The sequence below is a fragment of the Mesocricetus auratus genome, unplaced genomic scaffold (genome assembly GCF_017639785.1).
Source record: "Mesocricetus auratus isolate SY011 unplaced genomic scaffold, BCM_Maur_2.0 Super-Scaffold_100037, whole genome shotgun sequence".
Classification (NCBI taxonomy): domain Eukaryota; kingdom Metazoa; phylum Chordata; class Mammalia; order Rodentia; family Cricetidae; genus Mesocricetus; species Mesocricetus auratus.
Genome location: NW_024429215.1, coordinates 10720955 through 10745483, shown reverse-complemented (window position 1 = coordinate 10745483; position 24529 = coordinate 10720955). Strand labels below are relative to the sequence as shown.

Here is a 24529-nt window from a genome sequence, read left to right as displayed (position 1 = left end):
AGCAGCCTGGATCTGAGAATGTAGCGAGGTGGTCGGGATAGATGACACAGAGACTGGTCGGTTGCTTTAAGAAAACTTTATGCTCCCCAAGTCGGCTTAGGAGAACTCCCCAAGAAAAAACGCTTCCCTTTTAAAAGACTTCTGCCATCCATACACACACAATTCTCCAACCGAGCTCTCACACACCTCTCACAGCTCTCACAGACTTCTCACCCTCCTGGCTGGTCGTTAAAACTCTGGCACCAGAATCGGGGAGAAACAGCAGGGAGCAGGAAGAAGCATGTAGCCGTAGGGAGGATCAAAGTCATGGTGTTTCAGTGAGCGAGCCCTTATCGGAGCCCTATCAAGAGCTTTATAGCACTGAACTGTTTTCAGTAAACATTATCTCGAAGCTGCCTGCTCCCAGGCTGATGGAGGGGTGGGTTTCCGGCGAGGGTCTGTGATCCCCACACCCAGCTCCCCCAGACTCATGTGTTCATCTCAGTCAATCTAAGTGCTGTCCTCTATCGGATCCTTCCTGTGAGCTATTACTTTGAGGCTGCTTTCCTAGGTAACCTATGCTACTTCTCTTTACAGAAGAGGTCAAAAGTACTTTACAAAGAGTTTCAATGCAGCTGTGCCTTAAGATTTGTTGTGTATTACCAGGAATTGTTTTCTACATTGAACTCTACTTAAATATGTCTAAAATAAGCTGCCTGGTGTGAAACTCTCCAAGTTTGAACCAACACCAGTCACTGAGCTGTCTGAGACCAGACTTCCTTCTTGACTCATTAGATCAATTCCCTGCTGGCTGTGGTGTTTGTGGATACTCACATACACACACAAATGACTAAAAATAATAAAAATGCATCCTGGGGGAAAAAAAGCATTAGTTAAAGAAGCTGGAAATTCTGCCTCTAGGTTCTACCAAACACCCCTTTTCTACCACTGCCAAACTCTCTACATTATCCCTGCAGCCTGCAGGTACTACATTTCTTGCCCGAAGAGATACAGCTGAGGAAGAGTTGTAGAAAATGTCTGGAGCAGTGGAAAGAAAAGAAGGTAGACTCCGGGGTGCTCCTGACAATCAAGGCCTGGAGCCAGAGGGTACACTGAAGGCAGCTGAGGATATATTTCCTGGAAGGGGGAGGTAACATCACTTACCCGGAGAGACCAGGAGCCTACGGGTTTCCAGCATCACCTCCTGGTACAGGGTCCTCTGAACTGGAGCCAGCCGACCCCTCTCTCTCTCTCTTCAGAAAGGGGCAGGCCTCCCATGGACTTGAACAAAGCATGGCAAGTCAAGTTAAGGCAGGACCGAGCTCCTCTTCCTGCATCAAGGCTAGGCAAGGTAATTCAGAACAGGGAACAGGTTTCCAAAAGCCAGCTAATCACTAGGGACAGGTCCTGATCTCATTGCTAGGAGTCTAACAAAGAGACCAAGCTATACAACTGTTACACACATGCAGAGGGCCTAGGTCAGTGTCATGCAGGCTCCCTAATGTTTGGTTCAGAGTCCATGTGCTCCCACGAGCTCAGGTCAGCTGTCTCTGTGGGTTCCTCTGTCATGATCTTGGCCCTTCCCCTGCTCACACAATCCCTCCTTCCTTTCTTCAGGACTCCTGGAGATCTGCCCAGTGCTTGGCTGTGGATCTCTGCATCTGCTTCCATCAGTTTCTATTAACTTTTACAGCCTCTGGTCACCTATGCATCAGTCAGAGACTTGAGGGTAAAGGATGTGCACAGATTCAAGTAGGGTGTCATGTCTTTGTTTTTGTTACAAGGTCACGAGTAGTCCAAGCTGTTCTCAAATTTTCTATGTAGCCACAGCTGACTCTGAACTCCTGATCTTCCTGCTCCCACATCTCCAGTTCTGGGATTTATAGGAAAAACTGAATGAGTTCTATTAGGGCAAATGAGACAATTCAGAGAGTAAAAGTACTTCTCCCCAAACCAGACCACCTGAGTTCAATCTCCAGTGTAGGGGCATCTTCCTAGCTGGCATATTTGTGTTAATGACCACACCCTCTTGTGTGTGGCCTCAGGTGATGGAAAGAGGGAAGCATGAGGAGGGGCTAGCTCTCTTTTGGGCCACCTACTGGATCTGAAGGGCTGAGAAACAATGTGGCGGTTCTGTATTATTATCTGTGAAAGTTGTTCCCCAATAAAACACCCATTTACCTTGAGTCTAGAGAATTCTTTATCACCCACCTTCACTCCAGAACCCATCATCTCTAAAAGCTGTCCTTTGACCTCCACACTCCAGCCATGGCTTCCCCATCATTCGTTGCACAGCTCGAACAAATTACACAGATTTTATAATTTTTGAAGAGTGCCATATGATCAGTAATGGTGAGGAGAATACTCTTGCAGGGATCTGAGGACTGTCTGAGGCAGAGTGAACTGCAAGAGTAAAGGCTGGCGACGTCAATGGAACTTTTGGTCCAGTGGGTAAAGCTGCACAGCAGTGAGCCAGAGAGAAAAGGAAACAGGATCATAAGTGTCAGGAAGAACAGAGATTTACGGACCATGTCCTATTGGGTTATGAGTTGATGGAGACTTACAGACCATGTCCTATTGGGTTATGAGTTGACAGAGACTTACAGACCATGCCCTACTGGATTATGAGTTGATGGAGACTTACAGACCATGTCCTATTGGATTATGAGTTAATGGAGACTTACAGACCATGTCCTATTGGGTTATGAGTTGACAGAGACTTACAGACCTTGTGCTATTGGATTATGAGTTGACAGAGACTTACAGACCTTGTCCTATTGGATTATGAGTTGACAGAGATTTACAGACCTTGTCCTATTGGATTATGAGTTAATGGAGACTTACAGACCATGTCCTATTGGGTTATGAGTTGACAGAGACTTACAGACCTTGTGCTATTGGATTATGAGTTGACAGAGACTTACAGACCTTGTCCTATTGGATTATGAGTTGATGGAGATTTACAGATCATGTCCTATTGGGTTATGAGTTGACAGAGACTTACAGACCATGCCCTACTGGATTATGAGTTGATGGAGACTTACAGACCTTGTCCTATTGGATTATGAGTTGATGGAGACTTACAGACCTTGTCCTATTGGATTATGAGTTGACAGAGACTTACAGACCATGCCCTACTGGATTATGAGTTCATGGAGTCCTTACACTGGGCTTCACTCACCTTCCATTCTCTTAAACAACTGTTGGAGGCCTGACATCCTTCCTTCCTTCCTTTATTCCTTTTTTTTCCCCTTTCTTTATTCTAGTCAGGGGTTCTCTGTGTAACAGTCCTGGCTATCCTTTGTACACCAGGCTGGTCTGGAATGCACTGCCTCTGCCTCCGGATTGTTCACCTTTCAGTCCTTTAAATAACTACTGGAGGCCTGACATTCTTCGCTTGAGGTAGCTAAGTAGCAGAGGGGCATTCTGGAAACTGAGGGCCATGTGTGACCTTTATTAGAGTCAGACGCAACAACAACAAGTAGGAACTAGTTATTAAACCAAATCCTAGACGCCTGTTGCCTATAGTCACAGAAGTTATGGTTAAGCCTCTAGATTATCACGAGAAAATAGTCATCTGGCTCACTGTAGTTATGACTTACAGACTGACTTCCAAGGTGTTTTGTTACAGAAAAAGTGGCAGGTTGCTACAGACTATGGTTCAAAGTCCTACGTCTTTAGATATGGTCTATACTGTCCATGTGTATAAATGACCCTCTCAGTTACTAAGTGAATTTAAGATAAATAAAAGAAATAAAAGGAAAGGCCATGGCCGCTTCTAGGTATGTTGGCCTAGAAAGTTCATTGTAGATATGGGGCGGGGATAGTCAGAGACAGGGACACCTGGAAGAGTCCAGAGTAGACACGACCCTGAGCCAAGTCGGGGTCTAGGGTGGAGACCAGGTGCAGCATTCAGGAGCCCAATAGAGGAGGGGTAACCAAATGGTTGGATCACACAGGGAAGGCTAGCGGGGGATGGGCAGCCCAGCCCCTGAGCTGGAATTTACAGTAGAGGGTGGGCTAAGCCACCCAAGACGACCCTGGAACAGGTAGACACTGAGGGCTGCTGGGAGACCCTGGCCACCAGGTGCACTTAGATATGTCAAGCAGGCACCTCAGCCGTTTGTCCCGGGTGTGACACCTAAGACCGGAGAGAAACTGGGTGACCATGCAGAGCCACTTTTCCTGAACAGACACAACTCCAAAGACAAGCCAAGAGGCTCTCTTGACTGACAGGCTTTCCAAACCTAGGGGTCATCAAAAAAGCTCTGCCAACACACCTGCCCGAAGTTCATCAGCACCGAAGCCATCCGGAGACACCGTGGGTGTCTGTGCTCAGGACAAGGGACCCCCCGCAGTCCAGGATTTGTATCGCACTAGGACAGTAAGCCCCACCCCCTACTCCTCGACAGAATGGATGTGCCCAATCCTGGGTCCTGACCACGTCTGCTGTGCCTTCTGGGTAATGTAGTTCGTTCTCTGCTATCGCCCACCCCTAAAGAAGAGTGTTGTCTTTTCTTTAAACAGGCTACAGATCCAGCTTAGATATACCTATTGCTATTGCTTTTATTATTTGAAATAGTTTCCTTTGAAGTTTAGAGACAGCCTCCTCAATAAGTTGGTCCAGTGGGCTTCGAAGCAGGCAGGCTTTGAAAATTGTCCTGCCACAGCGTCCTGAATACTGAAGACTGTAGGCACAGGTCACCCACCAGAGGAGGCTTCACACACACCCATGACAGTGCACCCGGCTCGGGAGGATTCAGGACTGGGTGAGACTATCATCCTTTCAACATACAGTGTAGACTACAGGAGGTGAGGGCAGGTCTAGAAACTTCGCCAAAAATCTGGGCATGTGAAAAGTGAGAAACTGGTCACTCTACAGGACCCCAAACACCAACGCACATATCGTTTCTCCCTATCCACCCCTCCCTTCATCTATGTACTTAGTTTTTATGTGTGTGGTGAGGGCGTTCCTCCCTGCACGAATGGAAGCACGGGACTGCATCTGAGCCCTGGCACCAAGGTACAAGGTGGACAGACACAACGATGTGTACCTGTCATCTTAGTGCTGGGAGCTGGAGATAGGATCAGTGTTTCCTTGATCAGTCTAGCCCCACCGGTGACTTTCATGTCCAAGTTGAGAGACCCACCGTCTCAAAAAATGAGATGGAAGCCAGGCGTGGTGGTGAATGCCTTTAATTCCCGCCAACTGGGAGGCAGAGGCAGGTGGATACCTGTAAACTGGAGGCCAGTCTAGTCTCTAAAGGGAGTTCAAAGACAGCCAACCAAGCTGTTAACACAGAGAAACGCTGTTTCAAAAAAACAAACCAAACAAAAAGGAAACAAACAGACAAAAAAAAAAAAAAAAAAAAAAAAAAGAGGGAGATACCCGATATGGACCCCTGGCCTTCACCCCTGCCACGCAAATTGAAATACTAACTCACACAAGCAAAAAGACTGAATCGATCAGTTTTAAGGTGCACTTAAAGGAGAAAACAGGTAAAAACACTTTTATTTAATTTGCATCTTAAAAGGCAGAAGAGATGAGAAGACAGAGCCCAGAGAGCTCCCTGAAGAAAGGAACAGAGGCAGACAGGGCTCAGGAAACCACCTGAGCAACAGGAGGCAGAACCCTACGTGAGTGTTCCCGCACCCAGGGGTGCTTCAGGGTCTCGGCCAAGTTCAGCCGCTCTGAGGGATTGTATCTAAGCAGCTTGGAGATCAAGTCCTGGGCTCCCAAGGGCACTGATTCCGGAAACTTCAAGTCCACCTAGTGAGGTCGGGGAAGGAGGAGGAGAATCGAGTTAATCTCTTTCGTTAATTTCTCCCTGATCTTTCTGTCAGTCTGACTCTTCAGGGCACCTTCTGGCTACCGCAGACCATAGCTAGTTATCGCTGACGAATGGCATGTATGTACGTGGGTGCCCGTCTCACCTTGAGGATACGTTTGTAAGTCTCGCTGTGGGTGCTGCTCTCAAAGGGTGGCTGGCCCACCAGCAGCTCATAGCAGAGCACCCCAACACACCACAGGTCCACCTTCTCATCGTACGTTCTCCCTTCAATTACTTCTGGGGACAAGTAGTCCAGAGTACCGCACATTGTCTTTCTCCTAGAGCAGGACACAGAAGGGAGTGCTGTGCATAGGGACTCAGAATGAGGGGAATCTTCCCTGTTCAGGTAGTGGGACATCCTGAAGAGCCCCCTCCCAAGAAGGGGGTTTCCGAAACACTAACTGTAGATATGAATTAAGAATCAGAGGGCTGTGGGAAGTGACTCAGGAGTAAAGCTCCCACGGCCTGAGTTCGAGCCCCAGGATCCACATAAAGCTGGGCGCACATCTATAGTCCCAGCCCTTCTACAGTGAGACGGGAGGCCGAGGAGAATCCCTGGAAACCCCTAGGCCAGTGGGCCAGCCGGCCGACTATGAGCATCAAACAAGAGACCCTGTCTCAAATAAGGTGAAGATTCACACCTGAGGTTGTCCTGACATGCCCCCTCCCACACAGACACAACAGGGCTTTCCTGGAATGCTTGCTGATTTGGCACCGAATCTTATTAGCAAAGGTAAATGCTAAGAAAGACCAGAAAAGCTCTGGTGGTGTCATCTTTCTGAGTACATACACGACACACACACACACACACACACACACACACACACACACACACACACACACACACACACACACACACACACACATTCAGAGGCCATTCGGTGTCTTTATTGCTCTCCACTCTATTCCGTTCAGGCAAGGTCTCTCACTAAATCTAAACTGGTCAGTTCTGCCAGGCTGACTGGCCAGCAAGCTTCCAGGATCTGCCTGTTTGCACCCCTTAATTCCATGCTTACAAAAGGAAGAGATCTTAACCACCTAGTCATCAGGACACCCAAGGCTTTCAATCTGCAAATGCATTTTAAATGTATGCAATTGGGAAAAACGGCATCCTCACACCTCATAGGTGTGAGATGAGTTCGTGTGAGATGAGTTCACCTAGGAGACCCCTCCCACCGGACCTACCTGAGAGAGGGCGTGTGCACAGACCAACCAAAGTCTGCTATCTTCACTTCACCCATGAGCCCCAGCAGGAGATTCTCTGGCTTGATGTCCCTGTGAATGACCTTCTTCTCATGACAGTAGGTCAGGGCAAGCGCCACCTCCTCTATTATCTGCAGGAACAAAAGCAATCTGGTGGGGGACAGTCTTTCTCCGACTCCCGGTGAGGCAGAATGGGCATTATGCATTTTAAGACTGCAATCTCATTTCCTGGTCTGTTGGGGGAAGTCCTGTGCATTTGTCAATAAAGTACTGTTGAGCCTATAGGGAACCAAGATAGGAGGGACTAGGAGTGCAGGAGAACTCTGGGAAGGAGAAACACAACAGAGTCGAGATGTAACGCCATTGGGGTAGAAAGCCGGGAAACCTCTCCGGTAAGAGAAATACTTAGATTAACAATTATGGGGTAATTACTTAAGTCAGAGCTAGCCAGTAAGAAACAAGCAAGGCCAACAACTTCATAATTAATATAGCCTCCTGTGTGTTTATTTGGGGACTACAAAGCGGCAGAGCCCAGGCGGCTGGCGGGGGATAAACCAAAGTGGCTAGCAATGGAAAGCTTCTTTTTACACTGGTCAGTGATTCCAACATTTCTGTGTTTATACACATGGATGATATGTGGAGCCCAGAGCACAGTCTTCACTGTGGCTCCTTATCTGTTTTGTTTTATCAAGAGAGTGTTTCTAGACAGCTTTGCAGCCTGTCCTGGAACTCCCTTTGTAGACCAGGCTGGCCTGGAACTCACAGAGATCCGCCTGCCTCTGCCTCCCAAATGCTGGGATTAAAGGCGTGCGCCACCACCGCCCAGACTGGCTTTCACTATGTGATCCTACTGTACTGGCCTGGAACTTGACATGAATCAGGCTCACCTTGAACTCCTGATCCTTCAGCCTCAGCCTGCCAGGAGCTGGAATTCTAGGCCTGCAAACCTCCACCCAGCTCACCTGCCAGTACTACCTGTATGGTTCCCGTTTCTGTATGACAGAGTCGGCTTGTTTATACGCTATTCTCATTATATTTATTTATTGTTTTTGTGTGGTTCTATGTGTGAGTGCATGCACAGCTTCCCATGACTACCTTCTGGATTTAGTCTCTCCTTCTACCATGTGGGTCCCAGGAGGCCTAACTGAGGTAGGTGCTCAGCCTAGGCAGCAAGCATCTCTTCCAGCTCATCCAGCTTTCCAGCTCAGTTAGAATCTGACGCTTGGTATAAAAGGACCCCAGGTATGGTGCAGTAGCAGCACTCTGGTGTCAGGGCATCTCCCAGTTTGAGTTTGAGGCCAGTCTGGACTGCATAGAACATTCCAGGTCAGGGCTACTGTCTTAGTTGGGGTTTCTATTGCTGCAATGACACAACACGACCAAAGAGCAAGATGGGCCAAAACAAAACCAAAAAAGCACAGCTTAAAAACCAGGCACTGGTGCCGCACATCTTTAATCCAAGCTATTGGGAGGCAGAGACAGGCAGATCTCTGTGAGTTTAATAAATGAAAAATAAAAAATAACACGCGAGTTGGGGAGAAAAGGGTTTATTAGACTTACACTTCAGCATTGTTGGTCATCACTGAAGGAAGTCAGGACAGGAACAAAACAGGGCAGGATCCTAGAGGCAGGAGCTGATGCACAGACCATGGAGGGAACCTTCTTACAGACGTGCTCAATCTACCTCCTTATAGAACCCAGGACCAGCAGCCCAGGGATTGCACCAACCGCCATGGGCGGGGCCTTTCTCTTTGATCACTAATTGAGAAGACACCCCACAGCTGGATCTCATGGAGGCATTTCCTCAGCTGAGGCCCCTTCCCCTGAAGACCCTAGCTTGTGCCAAGTTGACACTATGAGCTCTAGTATTCTAGAACTGCACTGGGGATCAAACCCAGGACCATACACATACTAGACACGAAACTGGACCATCCAGTTACATCTCAGCACCCCAGAAAAATAATTCTTCTTTTTTGTTTGTTTGTTTTTCGGTTTCTGAGCCAGGGTTTCTCTGTATTGTTTTGGAGGTTGTCCTGGAATTCACTCTGTATACCAGGCTGGCCTCGAACTCACAGAGATCCGCCTACCTCTGACTCCCGAGTGCTGGGATTAAAGGCGTGGGCCACTAACACCTGGCTTCAAAAAAATAATTCCTAATGCAAACAGTCCAAAACTGGGTGTGGTGGCACAAGCCTGTCATCCTAGCACTCAGGAAGCTGCAAGTTCAAGGCCAGCTTGGGCTGTACGAGCAGTTCTAAGTCATTCTCCTCACTATCTGGAATGACCCTGTGTGAGGAAAATCATAGCACCCTGAGCCAGGCATAATGGCATGTCTATAAGACTAGCACCTGTGAGGCTCACCCAGGAGAATCACACATTTCAGATCAGCGGGGAATTCTGGGAAGTCTGAGCTAGCCTGGGCTTTACAGAAAGAATTCCCAACGAAGGAAAGCCAACCAGGTAGCTCAGTGGGTAGGGAAGTCTGCTGTGCAAGCCTGGTGACCCCAGTTCCCTGTAATCCTTGTAAAGATGGAAAGAGAAAACAGACTCCTCCCCCCAAGCTGTCTCACGACTTCCACACGTACACTGCGGCGTGTGTGCCCTCCCCCACACCGCACACAAACACACACGAAAATAGAGGAAGAAAACTGGGAAGGGGGTACTGGCTAGACACAGACAGCAACTCCCATCCTCAGATGCCAACCCCTGGCCTCAGAGCACCCCCCTCACCGTGGCTGTGCGCTGCTCATTGAGTCTCTGCATCCTCTGGAGCTCCTTATACAGCTCGCCCCGCGGAGCGTATTCCAGAATCAAGTACACCCGGCGTTTGTCGTAGAAGTAGTTGTACAGGCGGAGGATGTTCGGGTGTCTGAAGGAGGAATGAAGAAGAGCTGGGACAGGCCAGATGGCCCAGCAAATGAAGGCACTTGTTGCCAAGCCTGCCAGCCTGAGTTCCGCCCCCAGGATCCACATGGTGGAAAGTCAGAACCAACCCCTGAAAATTGTTCTCCACATGTGCACTGTGACACACGTGGTCCACGTCCTTACCCCCCTCACACACACACAGATAACAAAAAAACTGACTACTTTTCGTGGGACAGGAGCAGAGCACACCTGTAATCCCAGCAGCCAGGAGGCAGAGTTCAAGTCATCGTAGTCCACAGAGCAAGTTCCAGGACAGCAAGCGCTATACAACCAAACCTCTCCCCAAAAACAAACAACCAAAACCCAACTACTTTTGAGACAGGGTCTCATTGTGTAACCTAGCTGTGCTGGAGCTCACTGTGTACACCAGGCTGGCCTCAAGCACAGTGATCTACCTGCTTCTGCCTCCCAGGTGCTGGGGATAAAGGGATGATTTCTTTTAAAGATGTCACCCGACCGAGGAGCAACGCTGGAGGCGGCTATCTGACCCACACAAGTGTGTCCAACACGGGGAGAGAATGTTACATGGTCTAACTGGAATCAGCTACGGAGAAAAACATCTTCAAAGTGAAAACCAAATGCAGATACTCCTGAAGCAGGCCAATTCAGAGGTCAGGCCAGCCAGAGGGAACCAGAAGCTTGAAATCCCCAGTCGATAGTCCCAGTCAGCCCAAGCTTACTGGAGGTGCGCCTGGATCTCCACTTCCCTTCGAAGCTGGTGCTCCAATCCCTCTTTCTCGATCTGGGACTTGAACAGGACCTTCAGGGCCACGATGAAATGGTTTTCCTTGAGCCGGGCCAGGTACACGTTCCCAAATTTCCCCTTGCCCAGAGGGCGCCCTATTTCAAAGTCATTGATGGTGAACCGCCTCCTGAAAAGGAGGAAGAGTTGGCCACATCTCAGAGACTAGGACAGTTAGGACCCTCAATTGCCCCTCCCCCATCCACTCAGCTCACAGCCCCGGTACTAGGTGTTCACCGGGGGAAAAAAAAAACTGCATCTTGGATTCATCAGCCGAGGCTCCATTTGCCCAGCGTGCTCCCCCCAGAGTCCCAACTCCTGTCTTCTGGATGCCGTGGCAAGGCGCTCACCTGGTTGAAGTGCTGGGCTCCATCCGGCCAGTAGCTAAACAAAGTGGGAGAAAAGATTGTCGTGGCGATGCTCAACTGCAATCCCAGTCCGTGGGAGGTGGAGGCGGGAGGATCACGAGTTCAAAGCCATCCCCCACTACATGGCAACTTTGAGGCCCGCTGAGAACCTGTCAGAGAAAGTGAAGGACTTGCAGGAGGAGGAGCCGCGGGGGGAAGGCTGACCCTGAGGGCAGACCCCAGTCCTTTCTGCTCCTCCTCTCGTTAGTGTCCTGCTTCTGCTTAAGACAGGGTTCCATGGTAGACGAAACTGGCCTCTAAGTGCGTCCATCCTCCTGCCTCGGCCTCCGCCGTGTGGGGATGATACCCACCGGCCTCCACCACCCTGGGTTTCTGTCCCGGCTCCCATCCCGCTTACTTGTGGGCGAAGCTGCGCCCGAGGGCGGCCACCGCTTTCCCTGACCTCTGGAGAAGTGGCAGCCACCTGGAGTCCCGCGGGTTGCTGGAGAGGGGTGGGCGGGTAACTCTCCTGCAGCCGTGTCCTCCACGCACCAGCCCGCTCCAGGACACTGGCCACCCAGCCACAAGCAAACCAATGGAACAGGGGCACCTTTTGGAGAACGCACCTGGTTCGGGACTAACTGAGTCCACGGCTGATTCCCATTGGCTGATCCTTATGACGTCAAAGACGTGCACGGGAGAAGCAAGTTTCCGCCACGAGGGCGCTCGGCCAATAGGATGGTGGGGGCGGGACCAGACGGCCTCTGGAAGCCTAAAGGGTCTGGGATGTTGGGAAGCAAGGCTTGCAGAAGTCAGCATGCAGATAGGGACGTGTCAATGCCCGTGGAAATGAATGTCGATCGACTTGAAGGACCTTGCTGTAAGCACTATTGAGTATGTGCATCTTCAGGTAAGAACTGTAAAACTTATGGTATTTTGTTGTTGTTGTTTTTCGAGATAGGGTTTCTCTGTATTGTTTTGGAGGCTGTCCTGGAACTAGCTCTGTAGACCATGCTGGCCTTGAACTCACAGAGATCGGCCTGCCTCTGCCTCCCGATTGCTGGGATTAAAGGCATGCGCCACCAATAACCTGGCCAAACTTGTTTATGATAGCGAATTAAAACCTTAAAAAAAAATTCTGCCCGTGAAGGGCGGTTTCCTCGCACGCCTTTAATAAGAACACTTTAGAGGCAGAGACAGGCAGATCTGAGTTCAAAACTAGGCTGTTCTACAGAGCGGTTGCCGGACAGACAGCCAAGGCTAGGAAAATCTTGCCCACTCAGACTCTGTAAGACTTTCATACTGTGTTTTTGCTTTTAGGTTTTTCATTCCCCACCCCCCCTGAAGACAGGGTCTCCTTGTGTAGATAGCTCTGGCTGTCCTGTTACTAAGTAGACCAGGCTGGCCTCCAATTCACAAGTGAATTTGCCTGTCTCTGCCTCCCAAGCTCTGAAAAACATGACCTAGGGCCTATCCAAGTGTTTTGGGTTTTTTAATACACTTTTTAAAATTATATATTTAAATTAGAAATAAGCTTGCTTCCTATTTCATTCCCAGCTCCCTCTCCTTCCCCTCCACACCCACTCCCTACCCCCAGCCCCTCCAGCCCCCCACCCAATCCCTACTCCATTCCCCAGGGATGGTAAGGCCCTCCAAGGGGATCTCTAGAGTCTGTCATTTTGTTCCGGGGAGGGCCCGGGCCCTCCCCCAAAGTGTCCAGATTGAGAAAGCATCCCTCATTGTCTATCCAAGTGTTTTAACCTTCCTTATTCAGTAAGTTTCGTTTTCACAAAGGTTCGCTGCTTTCTGTTAGCTATTTGATGGCCGGGAGCAGTAAGCCTTTCCCCTCCTCTGTTGACAGTTGCAAATGGAGTTAGGGATTGCTGTTGGGTCTGAAGGACCAAAAATTTAAATTAATTAAAGTTTAAAAACTCCACGGGCGGTGGTGGCGCACGCCTTTAACCCCAGCACTCGGGAGGCAGAGGCAGGCGGATCTCTGTGAGTTCGAGGTCGGACTGGACGGACAGCCTCCAAAACAATACAGAGAAACCCTGTCTCGTAAAACCAAAAAAAAAAAAAAATTAAAAACTCAGGCCCTGAAAAGGGAACTTCCAATGACTGGGAATGCCATGGCTGGCACCTGAGCCCTGCTCTCAGAGAAGGGGAGGTGACCCTCCACCACCTGGGTCCAAATTCCTACGTCTGCTAATTGTTAGTCTTAAGGTTGTAAAGATCCCTCAGCCCAGGGGATAAGTGACAGACCCTATGACCCTGTAACGCTGCAACCTCATGTCTCGTCTTATCTTACTCAAATGTATCTTGCTTAAAATATCTAACTACAGCTTCACTCTGTACTTTGTATGACCTTAAGTAACCATGGAAACTGAAATTTGTAGCCTTCAACCTTATGGTCTGCCCCTTTAAAAGCTTCTCTTTTGGCCTGGTTGGCATCTCCTTTCCTCCACCATGGAAAGAGGCCCAAGCTGGCCAGCTTGCACAGTAAAAGGGACCTTTTGCTTTTGCATCAGAGTGTCGACTCCTGGGTTAGTCTCTGGGCTCTGCGAACCTGGCGCAACAGGACCACCGTGTAGATGCTGGGAGCCAGACCCTAGGATTCCACAAGTGCTCTTAACACTGAGCTATTTCGGCTACAGGGCTATGTAGACAGACCTTGCTTCAGAAAAGAGAGAGAGCGAGAAGAAAAGATTAGAGCTACACAGCCACACTTGGCAGAGCTATTATCCTTTGCTTTATCTGACCTGGAAAATACTCCTTACTCTTTATGGAAGCTGGGTGGTGGTTGCCTACACCTTTAATCCAAGTGCTCTGGAGGGAGAAGCAGGTGGATCTCTGTGAATTTAGACTGCTGGTGGATAAATTGATGTTGCAGGACAGCCAGGGCTACTCAGAGAAACCCTGTTTTGGAAAAAAAAAAACACAAGAAAACAAAACAAAAGAACCACTTGGGGATTGTATCTTCTCCAGTGAGTGCCATCGATTTCCAGGGACAGACCGGGTGTAGGCCACTAACGTTGACAAAGAGAGCTGTTCTTCTTGGACACACCGCTCACTCAGTAACATATCCCAGTCCTGTGTACTCTGAGAAGTTCAAATACCTAGTTCTTTGAGTAAGAACGGGTGTTCCTGGAAGTGGGTATGACGTCTCTTCCTCTTGCAATCTCTGAGCCAGCCACAGATGGCAAGACGACCTTAAAGCAACAGGCTGAAGACAGAAAGTGTGAGAGTCCCTCAACAGCTAGCTGTGTGCTACAAAGCTCCCAGATGTCCACACAGACACAGGAATGAACAAGAAAAGGTTGTATGCCGAGTCCCTGAGTTTAGAGTTGGACATGGAAGCTAATCTTAGTGACACTTATTGTGGTGGTCTGAATGGCGGTTAGGCATTTGAATATGTTGTCTCCAGGTGGTGGCCCTGTTTAGGGATGCTTAGGAGCTGTGACACTACTCCAGCAAGCACATCACTAGGGGCAGGCTTAGAGGTCTCAAAAGCCTTACACATTCCCAGCGTGGTCTCTGCTTCCTGATTGTGGTTCAAAAGGTGAGTGTCTCTAGGTGCCATTTTGGCTGCTTGCCATCTTACTCCCCTGCCATAATGGACTCTCATCCTTTGCTAACCATAAGCCAAGGATAAACGCTCCCTTCTAGAAGTTGCTTTGGTCATGGTGTTTTATCACAGCAATAGAAAAGCAACGAATATGCTTCAAACCACAGGTGATCACTCAGATTCACTTGAGCCGCAGAGTCCGTGACAAAGAAGCTAGGTCGTAGCTCGAGCAGACAGACAGGGTCCTGAGACAGTAGCTTATGGAACGGACTCCTTCCCAGGAGGAGTGACACATGGGACAGGGCTGGAGAATCAGAAGAGCCACAGATCACAGGGTTCCACAGATCCTGAAGGGACACACTAAGATCTACCCCAGCAGGCTGGAGATAGCTCAGTCGTTAAGAACACTTGATCTTTCAAAAAATCTGAGTTCAGTTCCCAGCACTCGCATCAGGCAGCTCATGACTGCCTGTAACTGCGGTAGCAGGGGATCTGGCGCCCTCTTGTGGCCTCTGAGGGCAACTACACACCTGTGGTATACACTCAAAGACATAAAAAAGAAGCTTTCCAGAAGACACCTGGTCCAGACTTCCATGCCCTTCCACCTGGATGCTTACCAGAGCAGGAGCTTTGGGAAAGGGATTCTGCCACCATCCATGATCCCTGCAGCTCCAGTTTGGGAACAGGATACCCTTCAGGGAGAAAAAAAAAGCAGATGGAGATTTTGAAGAAACAAGAGAAAGACCTGTGAGCCCTCAGGAATTGGCCTGGATCTTGGAATGAAGCTGCTCCCAGCAACACAAAAAAAATGGTGACACATAACCCAGAAGCTACAAGTTTGCTACGCCACACTAAACAGTCCATCAGAAACTAATACTTGGCTGGCAAGATCACTCAGTAAATAAAGTAGCATTCGAGTGCATGTGTGCATGCAAAAATTAAAAGTTTTAATGGATTGGTTTTTTTTTTTACTTTTTTTCTGTTTGTTTGGGTTTGTTGTTATTTTTTTACCTACTCTTTCTCTGTGTAACAGCCCTGACTGTCCTGGAACCCACTATGTAGATGAGACTAGCCTTGAACTCACAGAGACCCACCTGCCTCTGACTCCCAAGTGCTGGGATCAAAGGCATGTGTCACCATACCAAACTTTTTTGTTGTTGTTTTTTTCGAGACAGGGTTTCTCTGTATTGTTTTGGAGGCTGCCCTGGAACTCGCTCTGTAGACCAGGCTGGTCTCGAACTCACAGAGATCCTCCTGCCTCCCGAGTGCTGGGATTAAAGGCGTGTGCCACCAAGGCCCTGCAAGCTTTTTTTTCTTTTCAAGACAGAGTCTCACTATATAGTTCTGCCGTCCTGGAACTCACTAGGTAGACCAACCTAGGCTCCAACTCACAGAGATCTTTCTGCCTCTGCCTTCCAAGTACTATGATTAAAGGTGTGCAACCACCATGCTGGGCTGTATTAATTTATTTTTTAAAGAAACTAATAACGGGGACTGGAGAGATGGCTCAGAGAATAGGAGCACTGGCTGCTCTTCCAGAGGTCCTGAGTTCAATTCCCAGCAACCACATGGTGGCTCACAACCATCTACAATTCAATCTGGTGCCCTCTTCTGGCCTGCAGGGTATATAGAGGTAAAACACTGAATATATAATAAATAAATCATATATATATATGTATATGTGTGTGTATGTATATATATATGAATGTAACTAACAGCCAGATGTTGATGGTGCACACCTTTAATCCCAGCACCTGGGAGACAGTAACAGGTGAATCTCCAAGTTCCAGTATAGCCAGAGCTACACAGAGAAACTCTGTTAAAAGAAGAAAAACAAAGATACAATATGTCATCCTGTGTAAAATGCTGTAATCGCAGCATTTTAGAAGCTGAGTAAAGCAGACAACCTCTGGGGTTAGTGGTGGCGCACCCCTTCAATCCCAGCACTCGGGAGGCAGAGGCAGGCAGATTTCTGTGAGTTCAAGGCCAGCCTGGTCTACAGAGCCAGTTCCAGGACAGCCTCCAAAACAATACAGAGAAACCCTGTCTGGGGGGGGGGGGGTTAGGGGGAACAGCCCTTTATAGGCCAGCCTGGGCTACATAGTGAGTTTCAGGGCAGCCTGGGCTACATAAGAAAATCTGCCTCAAAACCCAGAACAAACAAAACAAGTTATGTGTACTAGTTTGGTCTTTCTGCTGTAGCAGAGGATAATACAATGAACAGTAAGGTTTAGCTCACTCTTGAAGTCTACCTCGGTAACCCCATTGATGTGCCCCCCCTGGTGGAGGACAGACAGGAGCAGGAGGATGAGGTAGGCATGATATGGCAAGGTAGGAACACTGCCTGCTCTCACAGGATCTAGCTGGGGTCCCACAAAAACAACAGTGGAGGAAGGAATACACTAATCACTAGTTCGAGGTCAGCTCTGTCAACACAACACTACCTGCAATTACCTGGAGGAGAAACTCAGTGACGTATCTATACACTGGGTTGGCCTATGGGTATGTTTGCCAGAGGACTGTCTTTAATTAGTTGATGTGGAAAGACTCAGCCCAGTGTGGGCGGGTCACTCCCTAGGCAGCAGTCCTGAACTCTAACGAGCTACATCCCATTCTTTTTTACAAGACAGGGTTTCTCTGTATTGTTTTTGGAGGCTGTCGGTCCAGCCCAGCCTCGAATTCACAGATCCGCCTGCCTCTGCCTCCCGAGTGCTGGGATTAAAGGCGTGCGCCACCAACGCCCGGTGCTACATCCCATTCTTAAAGATCCCACTATCCCAACAACCTTGTATAGGAGAACGGTCCTGCCCTCACAAAAGCCAGGAAGACAAGGAAAAAAAGAAAAAAAAAAAGCCAGGGAGACAAGAAAAAAAAAAAAAAGCCAGGGAGACAGCCAGCATGCATCTTCACTGATACAAGTTTTTAGTTAGATGCAATGCAAAATTCTGAGATGGGCATGGTAGCATATGCATGTAACCCTGGAACCTGTAAGGCTGAAGCAGCTAAAGCACTACAAGCATGAGGGCTAGCCTGGGCTATCACTGTAGACCGTTTCACCTCAAAAAATGGGGGGGAACTAAGCAGGGTTTTTTAGTGTTCTTCCTGTAGGTCAAAGACTCAATATGGAGTCTATTTCAGAAATTTCTCACAGCATCCATAACCATTATCAGGATCAGTTCATACATGGCCAAACCAAGGCTCGGGTTTCATCGCAGGAGGGGTCCGAGGGGGTGCGGATAAGCTACCACAGACTCCTAGTCCCAGCCATCTCTTTTCGATGTGCTGTTTAACCACGAAATCCTGAAGGTGTGGACTGTAGTGCTATCCATGAGGACCTCAGCAAGGACGATCCACACGGAGACTGCAGCGCAGTGCTGGTCTGGATCCTCTCCTGTAACAGCTTACTTACAGACAAGAGCCACGGAAGTGGATATTCAGTGTGTCCACATCTAAGCAGATGATGCTGGGCCACAGGGGAGCCGGATAACAGGTCCAGGGTGACTCAACTTTAAGGAGCAGAGCTGGGGGCTGGAGAGATAGCTCAGTGGTTACAAGCACTCACTTGCAGAGGACCTCGGTTGAGTTCCCAGCACCCACATGGCAGTTCACAACCGCCTGTTAACTCCAGTTCCAGGGGAACTGACGCCCTCTTCTGGCCTCCATGAGCATTGCATGCATGTGGTACACATACCGACAAGGAGACATATACACATTATACACATGCACAAAGAACTTAAAAAACAACCAGAAGAGGCCGGGCGGTGGTGGTGCACGCCTTTAATCCCAGCACTCGGGAGGGAGAGTGGATCTCTGAGTTCAGGACCAGCCTGGTCTACAAGAGCTAGTTCCAGGACAGCCTCCAAAGCCACAGAGAAACCCTGTCTCAAAAACAAACAAAAACCAGAAGAAAAAGGAAGCAACACTGGCTTTGGACACCGGACACCGGGCTGCGGACTCCGGGCTCCCAAGTACCACAAAATGGAGAGAGCCACAGGCCCCGCAGAGAACTCTACAGCAGAGGCCGAGTAGTAGGTGGTGATGAGGCAGGGCCTTAGCCAGGCAGATACATCACCTTCAGGTAGTAGATGCCAGAGAGGGGCACATTTGGTGATCACACCACAGCACTTTGATTTTAAGAAAACCATACATTTAAGACAGATGGTAATGGCGCATGCCTTTATTCCCAGCATTTAGGAGGAAAAGGCAGTGGATCTTGGAGTTTGAAGCCAGCCTGGTCTACAGAATGAATTCTAGGACAGCCGGACAGCCAAGGGTTACACAGAGAAACCCTTTCTCAAAAAAACAAAAACAAAAGGTTTCGTGTCTATTGGGGTGGCATGGCTCGCACCCCACGTGGGATCTGGGAATCAAACTGAGGTCACCAGGCTTGGAGGCATGCGCCCTTGTCACCGAGCCACGCCACAGGGCAGATTATTTAATGGTCAAGAAAGATCTTATGAGAAGACGCCGCCTCCGCTGAGAAATGGCAGCCGTGTGCAATGCTGCATTGTGCTGAGAACACGCCCAAACGAAGGAAGATGCTCAGCGCCATCTTGATGCTGAGCAGGGAGCCCCGGCGCCTGCAGCGGGGTGAGTGTCAGGCTGACGTGAACGCGTGAAATGAGACCATAAGGGTCTTCTTCTTTTTCAAGATTTTTTTGTGTCATTTATGCGTGTATCAGTTACTTCTCTTTTGCTGCGATAAAATACCATGCCCAAGGCAATTATAGCAGGGAAGAGCTCATGGGGTTTCAGTGGGATCAGAGTTCACAGCGGTAGGGAGACACAGCAGCAGGCAGGCAATGGAAGTCGGGACAGGAAGCTGAAAAATCCGAGGACGAGGCCTTAGCCTCTCAAAGTCCACCCTCAGTGATGCGAGGCTGCACTTCCTCATAACCTCTTCAAACAGCATCACCAACCCAGTCTATGGGGATATTTCTCATTTGACTCACGGTGCGTGCATGTGCGGAAATGTGCGTGCGATCCCGAAAAGACTGCCTATGAGTCTGAGGTCTTAGTGTGGGGTAGGGTACGGTGGGGGGGCTTGCAAGATGGCTGAGTGGGTAAACTTGCTCGCCACCATGCCTGACGACCTGAGTTTGATTCTTAGGACCCGTAATGGTGCAAGGAGAGCGTTCGTTTCCGCAAATTGCCCTTTGACCTCCACACACAGCATGTGTGGTACCCACTCACGTATACTAAATAAACAAAACATATTTTAAAAGTATTTTTTTTCGAGTAGAGTAGAAAGCCTTTACCCAGAGAGACCAGGAACCCAGATGTACCAGCATCACCTCCTGGTACAAAGTCTTCTGAGCAGGGTCCAGCTGCCCCCACTCCTCCTGGGTGAAAGCCACGGCCACATCTTCAAAGGTCAGAGAAAGCTTGCAAAGTCAAACAGAGGCATTGGTGTTAGCCTTGGGGTTCTATGGGAGGAGCTGGCCCATGCCTCACTGAAAGAGCTTAAGAGAGACGAAGGCCCAAAAACCACGCAGGTTATCGTCATGCCCAGGCTCCGTTGTGAGTCTCAGGGTCAGGGACATAATGCTGGGAAAAGCACAGAGGTATAAGGAGAGAAGCCTCCCGTGTTGAGAGTCATCAGGGCCTGAAACTCACACCGACAACCCCAGGACTTCAAGGCCGAAGGCAGGAAGATCGCTATTATTTCAAAGCTATACAGCAAGCTCAAGGCCAGCCTGGGTTACATGAGACTGTCTCAAAAACAAAAAAGAAACCAGGTAATGGGGCTGGCAAGATGGCTCAGTGGTTTAGAGGACTTGTGGCTAAGCTTGCCCACCCAAGTTTGATTATCTTGGACTCAGATGGCATAGAAAGAGAACCGACTCCCTGAAGTTGTCCTCTGACCTCTGTACCCAGGCTGTTACATGCGTGCGTGTGTGTGCGTTTACACACACACACACACAAACCATAAATAAAGTAAAAAACAAAAACCAGATATGATAAATTAATAAATAAATACTCATGAAAAAGACAACTACCTCAAACAAAGTCAGAAGGGCAGACAACAAAAACATGTGGGTTCTGAGATGCAGAGAGAAAGGATTCTAAGAAATCAGAAGAACGAAGACATGAGTGTGATAGCAATACAGGCACAAACAGAGCCTCTCCACGCTGTTTCACAACAATAGTTCTAGGGCTGCCAGGATGGCTCAGTGGGTAAAAGCGCTTGCTGTCCAGCCTGATGACGTGATTTCCATCCCTGCAACTGTCATGGTGGAAAGTGAGACGCAACTCCCGTAAGTTACCCTCTGACTTCCCTACCCCTGTACAAGCATGCACGCATACACACTAAATAAATATACAAACAACAAAGATAGTTCTATCCGATAATAGGACATTTTTAATTCCTTTTTTGGGGAGGGGGTTTTGAGACAGGGTTTCTCTGTGTAACAGCCCTAGCTGACCTGGAACTTGCTCTGTAGACCAGGCTGACCTAGATCTCACACGGATCCGCCTGCCTCTGCCTCCCGAGTGCTGGGATTAAAGGCGTGCGCCACCACCGCCTGACTAATTTACTTATTTTTATGTGGGCGGATGTTTTTGCCTGCATTTATGTCTGCCTGTCTGATTGAAGATGCCGAGTCCTAGAACTGTAGTTACAGACAGTTGTGAGCTGCGTGTGGGTGCTGGGAATCAAACCCCCAGCCCTCTAGAACAGCCAGTGCTCTTAGCCACGGAGCCATCTCTTCAGCCCCTGGCAATAAGAATTCTTAAAAGAGAAAATTCCCATGGCCTGTGAAGTCCCCATCATCAGATCCTCACGTGGTAGCCGGTGACTCCAGGCTAAGGGTGCTTTACCGGCTCACAGCAGGAAGTGCACTCGGGTTCAAGGTTGTTGTAACAGTAATTCTGACCCTCCATTAGCACCAAGGAGACTCTAAGGTGACACGTTTATTCCACAAAGGAGTTGCAGAGCTGGAGAACTGGCTCAGTGGCTACCAACAGTGGACCTGAGTCTGGCCCCCAGCACCCACATCAGTACCTCCAGCTCCAGGCATCACATGCTCTATTCAGGCCTTTGAGGGCTCATGTGCACATGCCCTTACGCTAGCATATGCTATCATTTAAGAAATATTTTTTCTTTAAAAAAATAGTGAGTTCGTATAGCATTTCCACTCTTTTTTTCCTCCTGACAAACCCATTAAATAACCTTTGAAAAATGCCCTTCAGACATGGCTAGACAAAGTAGGGTTTATAGCTGGTGTCACAACAAATGTGCTTGTGTTGGTTGCCATGGCGTCCACCTGTAATCCCAGCAGCAGAACTCCCAATTTGAAGCCAGCCTGGGCTGTGCACTAAGACCTTGCCTGAATACAAGAACAATGAGAAAATTACAAGTGTCTACTTGAGACAAGGTCCTGACCAGCTTCCCAAGTGGCCTAGACCTTTCTTAGGCCTCCTAGATTCCGAGAGAAATTCCACAATGAGATGCCTACCATTTTCCTCGCAGGATACTGACAGCCCTGTCCCTGATGTTAGGACACTTCAAAAACAGGGGACACAATGGCCAAGGACAAATAATACCAGCTGTGGTTCTCAGAATCAAGTCCCTTCACTGGCTACAGGTGATTGGAAGCTGGAAATACTTGGAGACGACTTCACTGTTTTGCTATTCATTTCTCCATCGAGGCAACCTCATAGGTACTGCTGGGGGCTTCTTAATGGGCCAATATACTGAAAGACCCCGGCCCAGCACAGGTGGCTGAGGCCTATGGAAAATTCCTTTCCCCCACAGCTCAGCCGAATAGTCATTTTTTGATCAGAAGGAAGCTCAGCTCAAGGTCTTTACAGCTGCATAGTCACTACTATCTCTGTCCAGATAGGGGCCCAGGTGTCTATGGTCTGCACAGCCAGCCCAGAAAGATTGGGCAGGCACAGAAACCTTTGTTCTTCAGATAGGGCCAAGGCCGAGAATTGAGTTCTGAGAGAAACCTTAATTGCCTCTCTGTCCAGATGAGAGAAACCTTAATTGCCTCTCTGTCCAGATGAGAGAAACCTTAATTGCCTCTCTGTCCAGATGAGAGAAACCTTAATTGCCTCTCTGTCCAGATGAGAGAAATCTCGTTCTGAGCCCCAGCCTCATTTAAATTACCCAATCAGGGTCCCGTAACTAGGCTTCTCGCTTCTGTACTGCGCTTTTTGCTATAAAAGAACCCCTGAGTCCCCAGCTCGGGGCTCTCAGTTCCCGAGACTGAGACGCCCCGGGTACCCGTGTATTATCAATAAAGCCTCTTGCTGTTTGCATCCAAGCTCGTGGCCTCGGTGTTCCTTGGGTTCGGGTCTCCCTCCCGTGAAAGTCCCCCGCCTGGGGTCTTTCAATACCTGTATTCCTTCAAGGAAATCTCCCTAACTGGAATGCGCTAATCTTCCTTGCCTTTCTTAAACCAGTACTGTTGCACAGAGATCTCGTAAGTCTCAGTGGATCTGTACCTGAACAGGTGGAGTTATTAGTATGACTGGATCCCTTAGAGGAAGCATCATGACTCGTGCAACTGCTTGCCATCGGTGACGACGGAAAAAACACAGCTCTCACCTTAAAGCAGAAGCCAAATATGGGTGACCATGGCCCTGGAACTCAGATTTAGGTTAACCCAAATGCTATGTTCCAAAAGTTTTAAGATACAGAACATTTGGGAACGTGCCCAAAGGAGATACATTCACACAGGAACATTTGCTCAACTATGTTCATAGCAACATTATTTATAATAGGCAGATCCTAGAAACACCCTAGATGCTCTTCAACTGAAGAATGGACAAAGAAAATGTGGTACATTTACACAATGGAATACTATTCAGTGGTAAGAAACAATGACATCCTAAAATTTGCAGGCAAATGGACAGAACTAGAAAAAAAAACATCCTGAGTGAGGTAACCCAGAACCAGAAAGACGAACACAGTATGTACTCACTCATAAGTGGATACCAGACATAAAGCAAAAGATACCCAGCCCGCAATCCACAGCCCCAGAGAAGTTAGAGCCCTCTTCTAGAAACAGATGGAAGCAGAAGCAGAAATCCACAACTAACCAATGGACCAAGCTCCTGGAGTACAATGGAAGTGAGGGAGGAGTGATAATATGAACAAAGGAGTCAAGACCATGATGGAGAAACCACAGAATCAACTGACCCGAGCTAGGGAGAGATCACTGACTCAGGTCTGACAAATGGGGATCCTGCATAAGACTGAACTAGACTCCCTTAATATAGGTGACAATGATACGACTGGGACAATAAATGAGGCCACTGGCAGTGGGTCCAAGACCTAACTCTAATGCACAGACTGACTTAGTGGAGCCTGTTCTGTATGGAGAGATACCTTGCCCAGCCTACACACAGGGGTGTTGGGATGGAGAGGTGCTTTGCGTCTGCCTCAGCGAGATGATGGCACAGACTTAGTAGACTTCCTAGGGAAGGCCTTACCTTCTGTGTGGGGCAGATGGGGGGGGGGATGGGAAGAGGAGGGAGGGGAACCGGGATTGGAATGTAAAAAAATAATAATAATTTAAAAATGTTTAAAGAAGATACAGAACAAAGATTTTTCAAATACACTCCCGAGTACATCAGTCGGGTAGGTTAGAGGCCAGTGGAGAAACCTCTGCTATAGGTCTCAGATCTCTCTTTTCTTTGCTTTCTGGTTGGTGGAAGCCAGCGGTCTGCTAAGTTAGGACACCCCAAACGTTCCATCTGTGTTTCACAACGGTGTCAGGGCAGTCACCGAGGCCGGCGAGGAACAGTTAATAAGGTGGGCTAAAAGTTAGCCCAAGACAATTTAGCAAACGGGCTCTTGTTGACCTGCATCGTTCCGGTCCCTCCACGGTCACTGGCTTTCTAACCGGTCCTTCCTGCTGTCAGGTGCAGCTCAAACTGAGCATCTTTCGGAAACGTCCGGGACCCCCACTTCCCCCCCCCCCCGTGC

General features: G+C 48.8%; 1 protein-coding gene across 3 annotated transcripts; it reads right to left on the bottom strand.

Annotated features, from left to right (window-relative positions):
* Window positions 1-5462: 5462 nt before the first annotated feature.
* On the bottom strand, window positions 5463-11671 carry Aurkc (aurora kinase C). Of its 3 annotated transcripts, none has more exons than XM_040734025.1 (7): window positions 11654-11671; window positions 11031-11197; window positions 10619-10810; window positions 9744-9882; window positions 6996-7144; window positions 5914-6088; window positions 5463-5749 (listed from the first exon to the last, which is right to left on the bottom strand). In XM_040734025.1, exons 2-7 carry the CDS (start codon window positions 11051-11053, stop codon window positions 5579-5581), a joined length of 849 nt encoding a protein of 282 aa, XP_040589959.1. In that variant the 5' UTR covers window positions 11054-11197; window positions 11654-11671; the 3' UTR covers window positions 5463-5578. The 3 variants fall into 3 exon arrangements, with proteins under 3 accessions (XP_040589959.1, XP_040589961.1, XP_040589960.1); XM_040734027.1 differs by having other exon boundaries at window positions 11031-11064; window positions 11446-11665; XM_040734026.1 differs by lacking the exon at window positions 11654-11671 and adding an exon at window positions 11446-11568.
* Window positions 11672-24529: the final 12858 nt, after the last annotated feature.

Bases quoted from the DNA above. Each gene is read 5' to 3' on its own strand.
- Aurkc (XM_040734025.1), bottom strand. From the start codon at position 11,053: ATGGAGCCCAGCACTTCAACCAG. The intron at 10,811-11,030 runs GTGAGCGCCTTG...CCTCCTTTTCAG, and splicing joins GAGCCCAGCACTTCAACCAG to GAGGCGGTTCACCATCAATG. The intron at 6,089-6,995 runs GTAGGTCCGGTG...GTCCTGCTCTAG, and splicing joins GTGCACACGCCCTCTCTCAG to GAGAAAGACAATGTGCGGTA.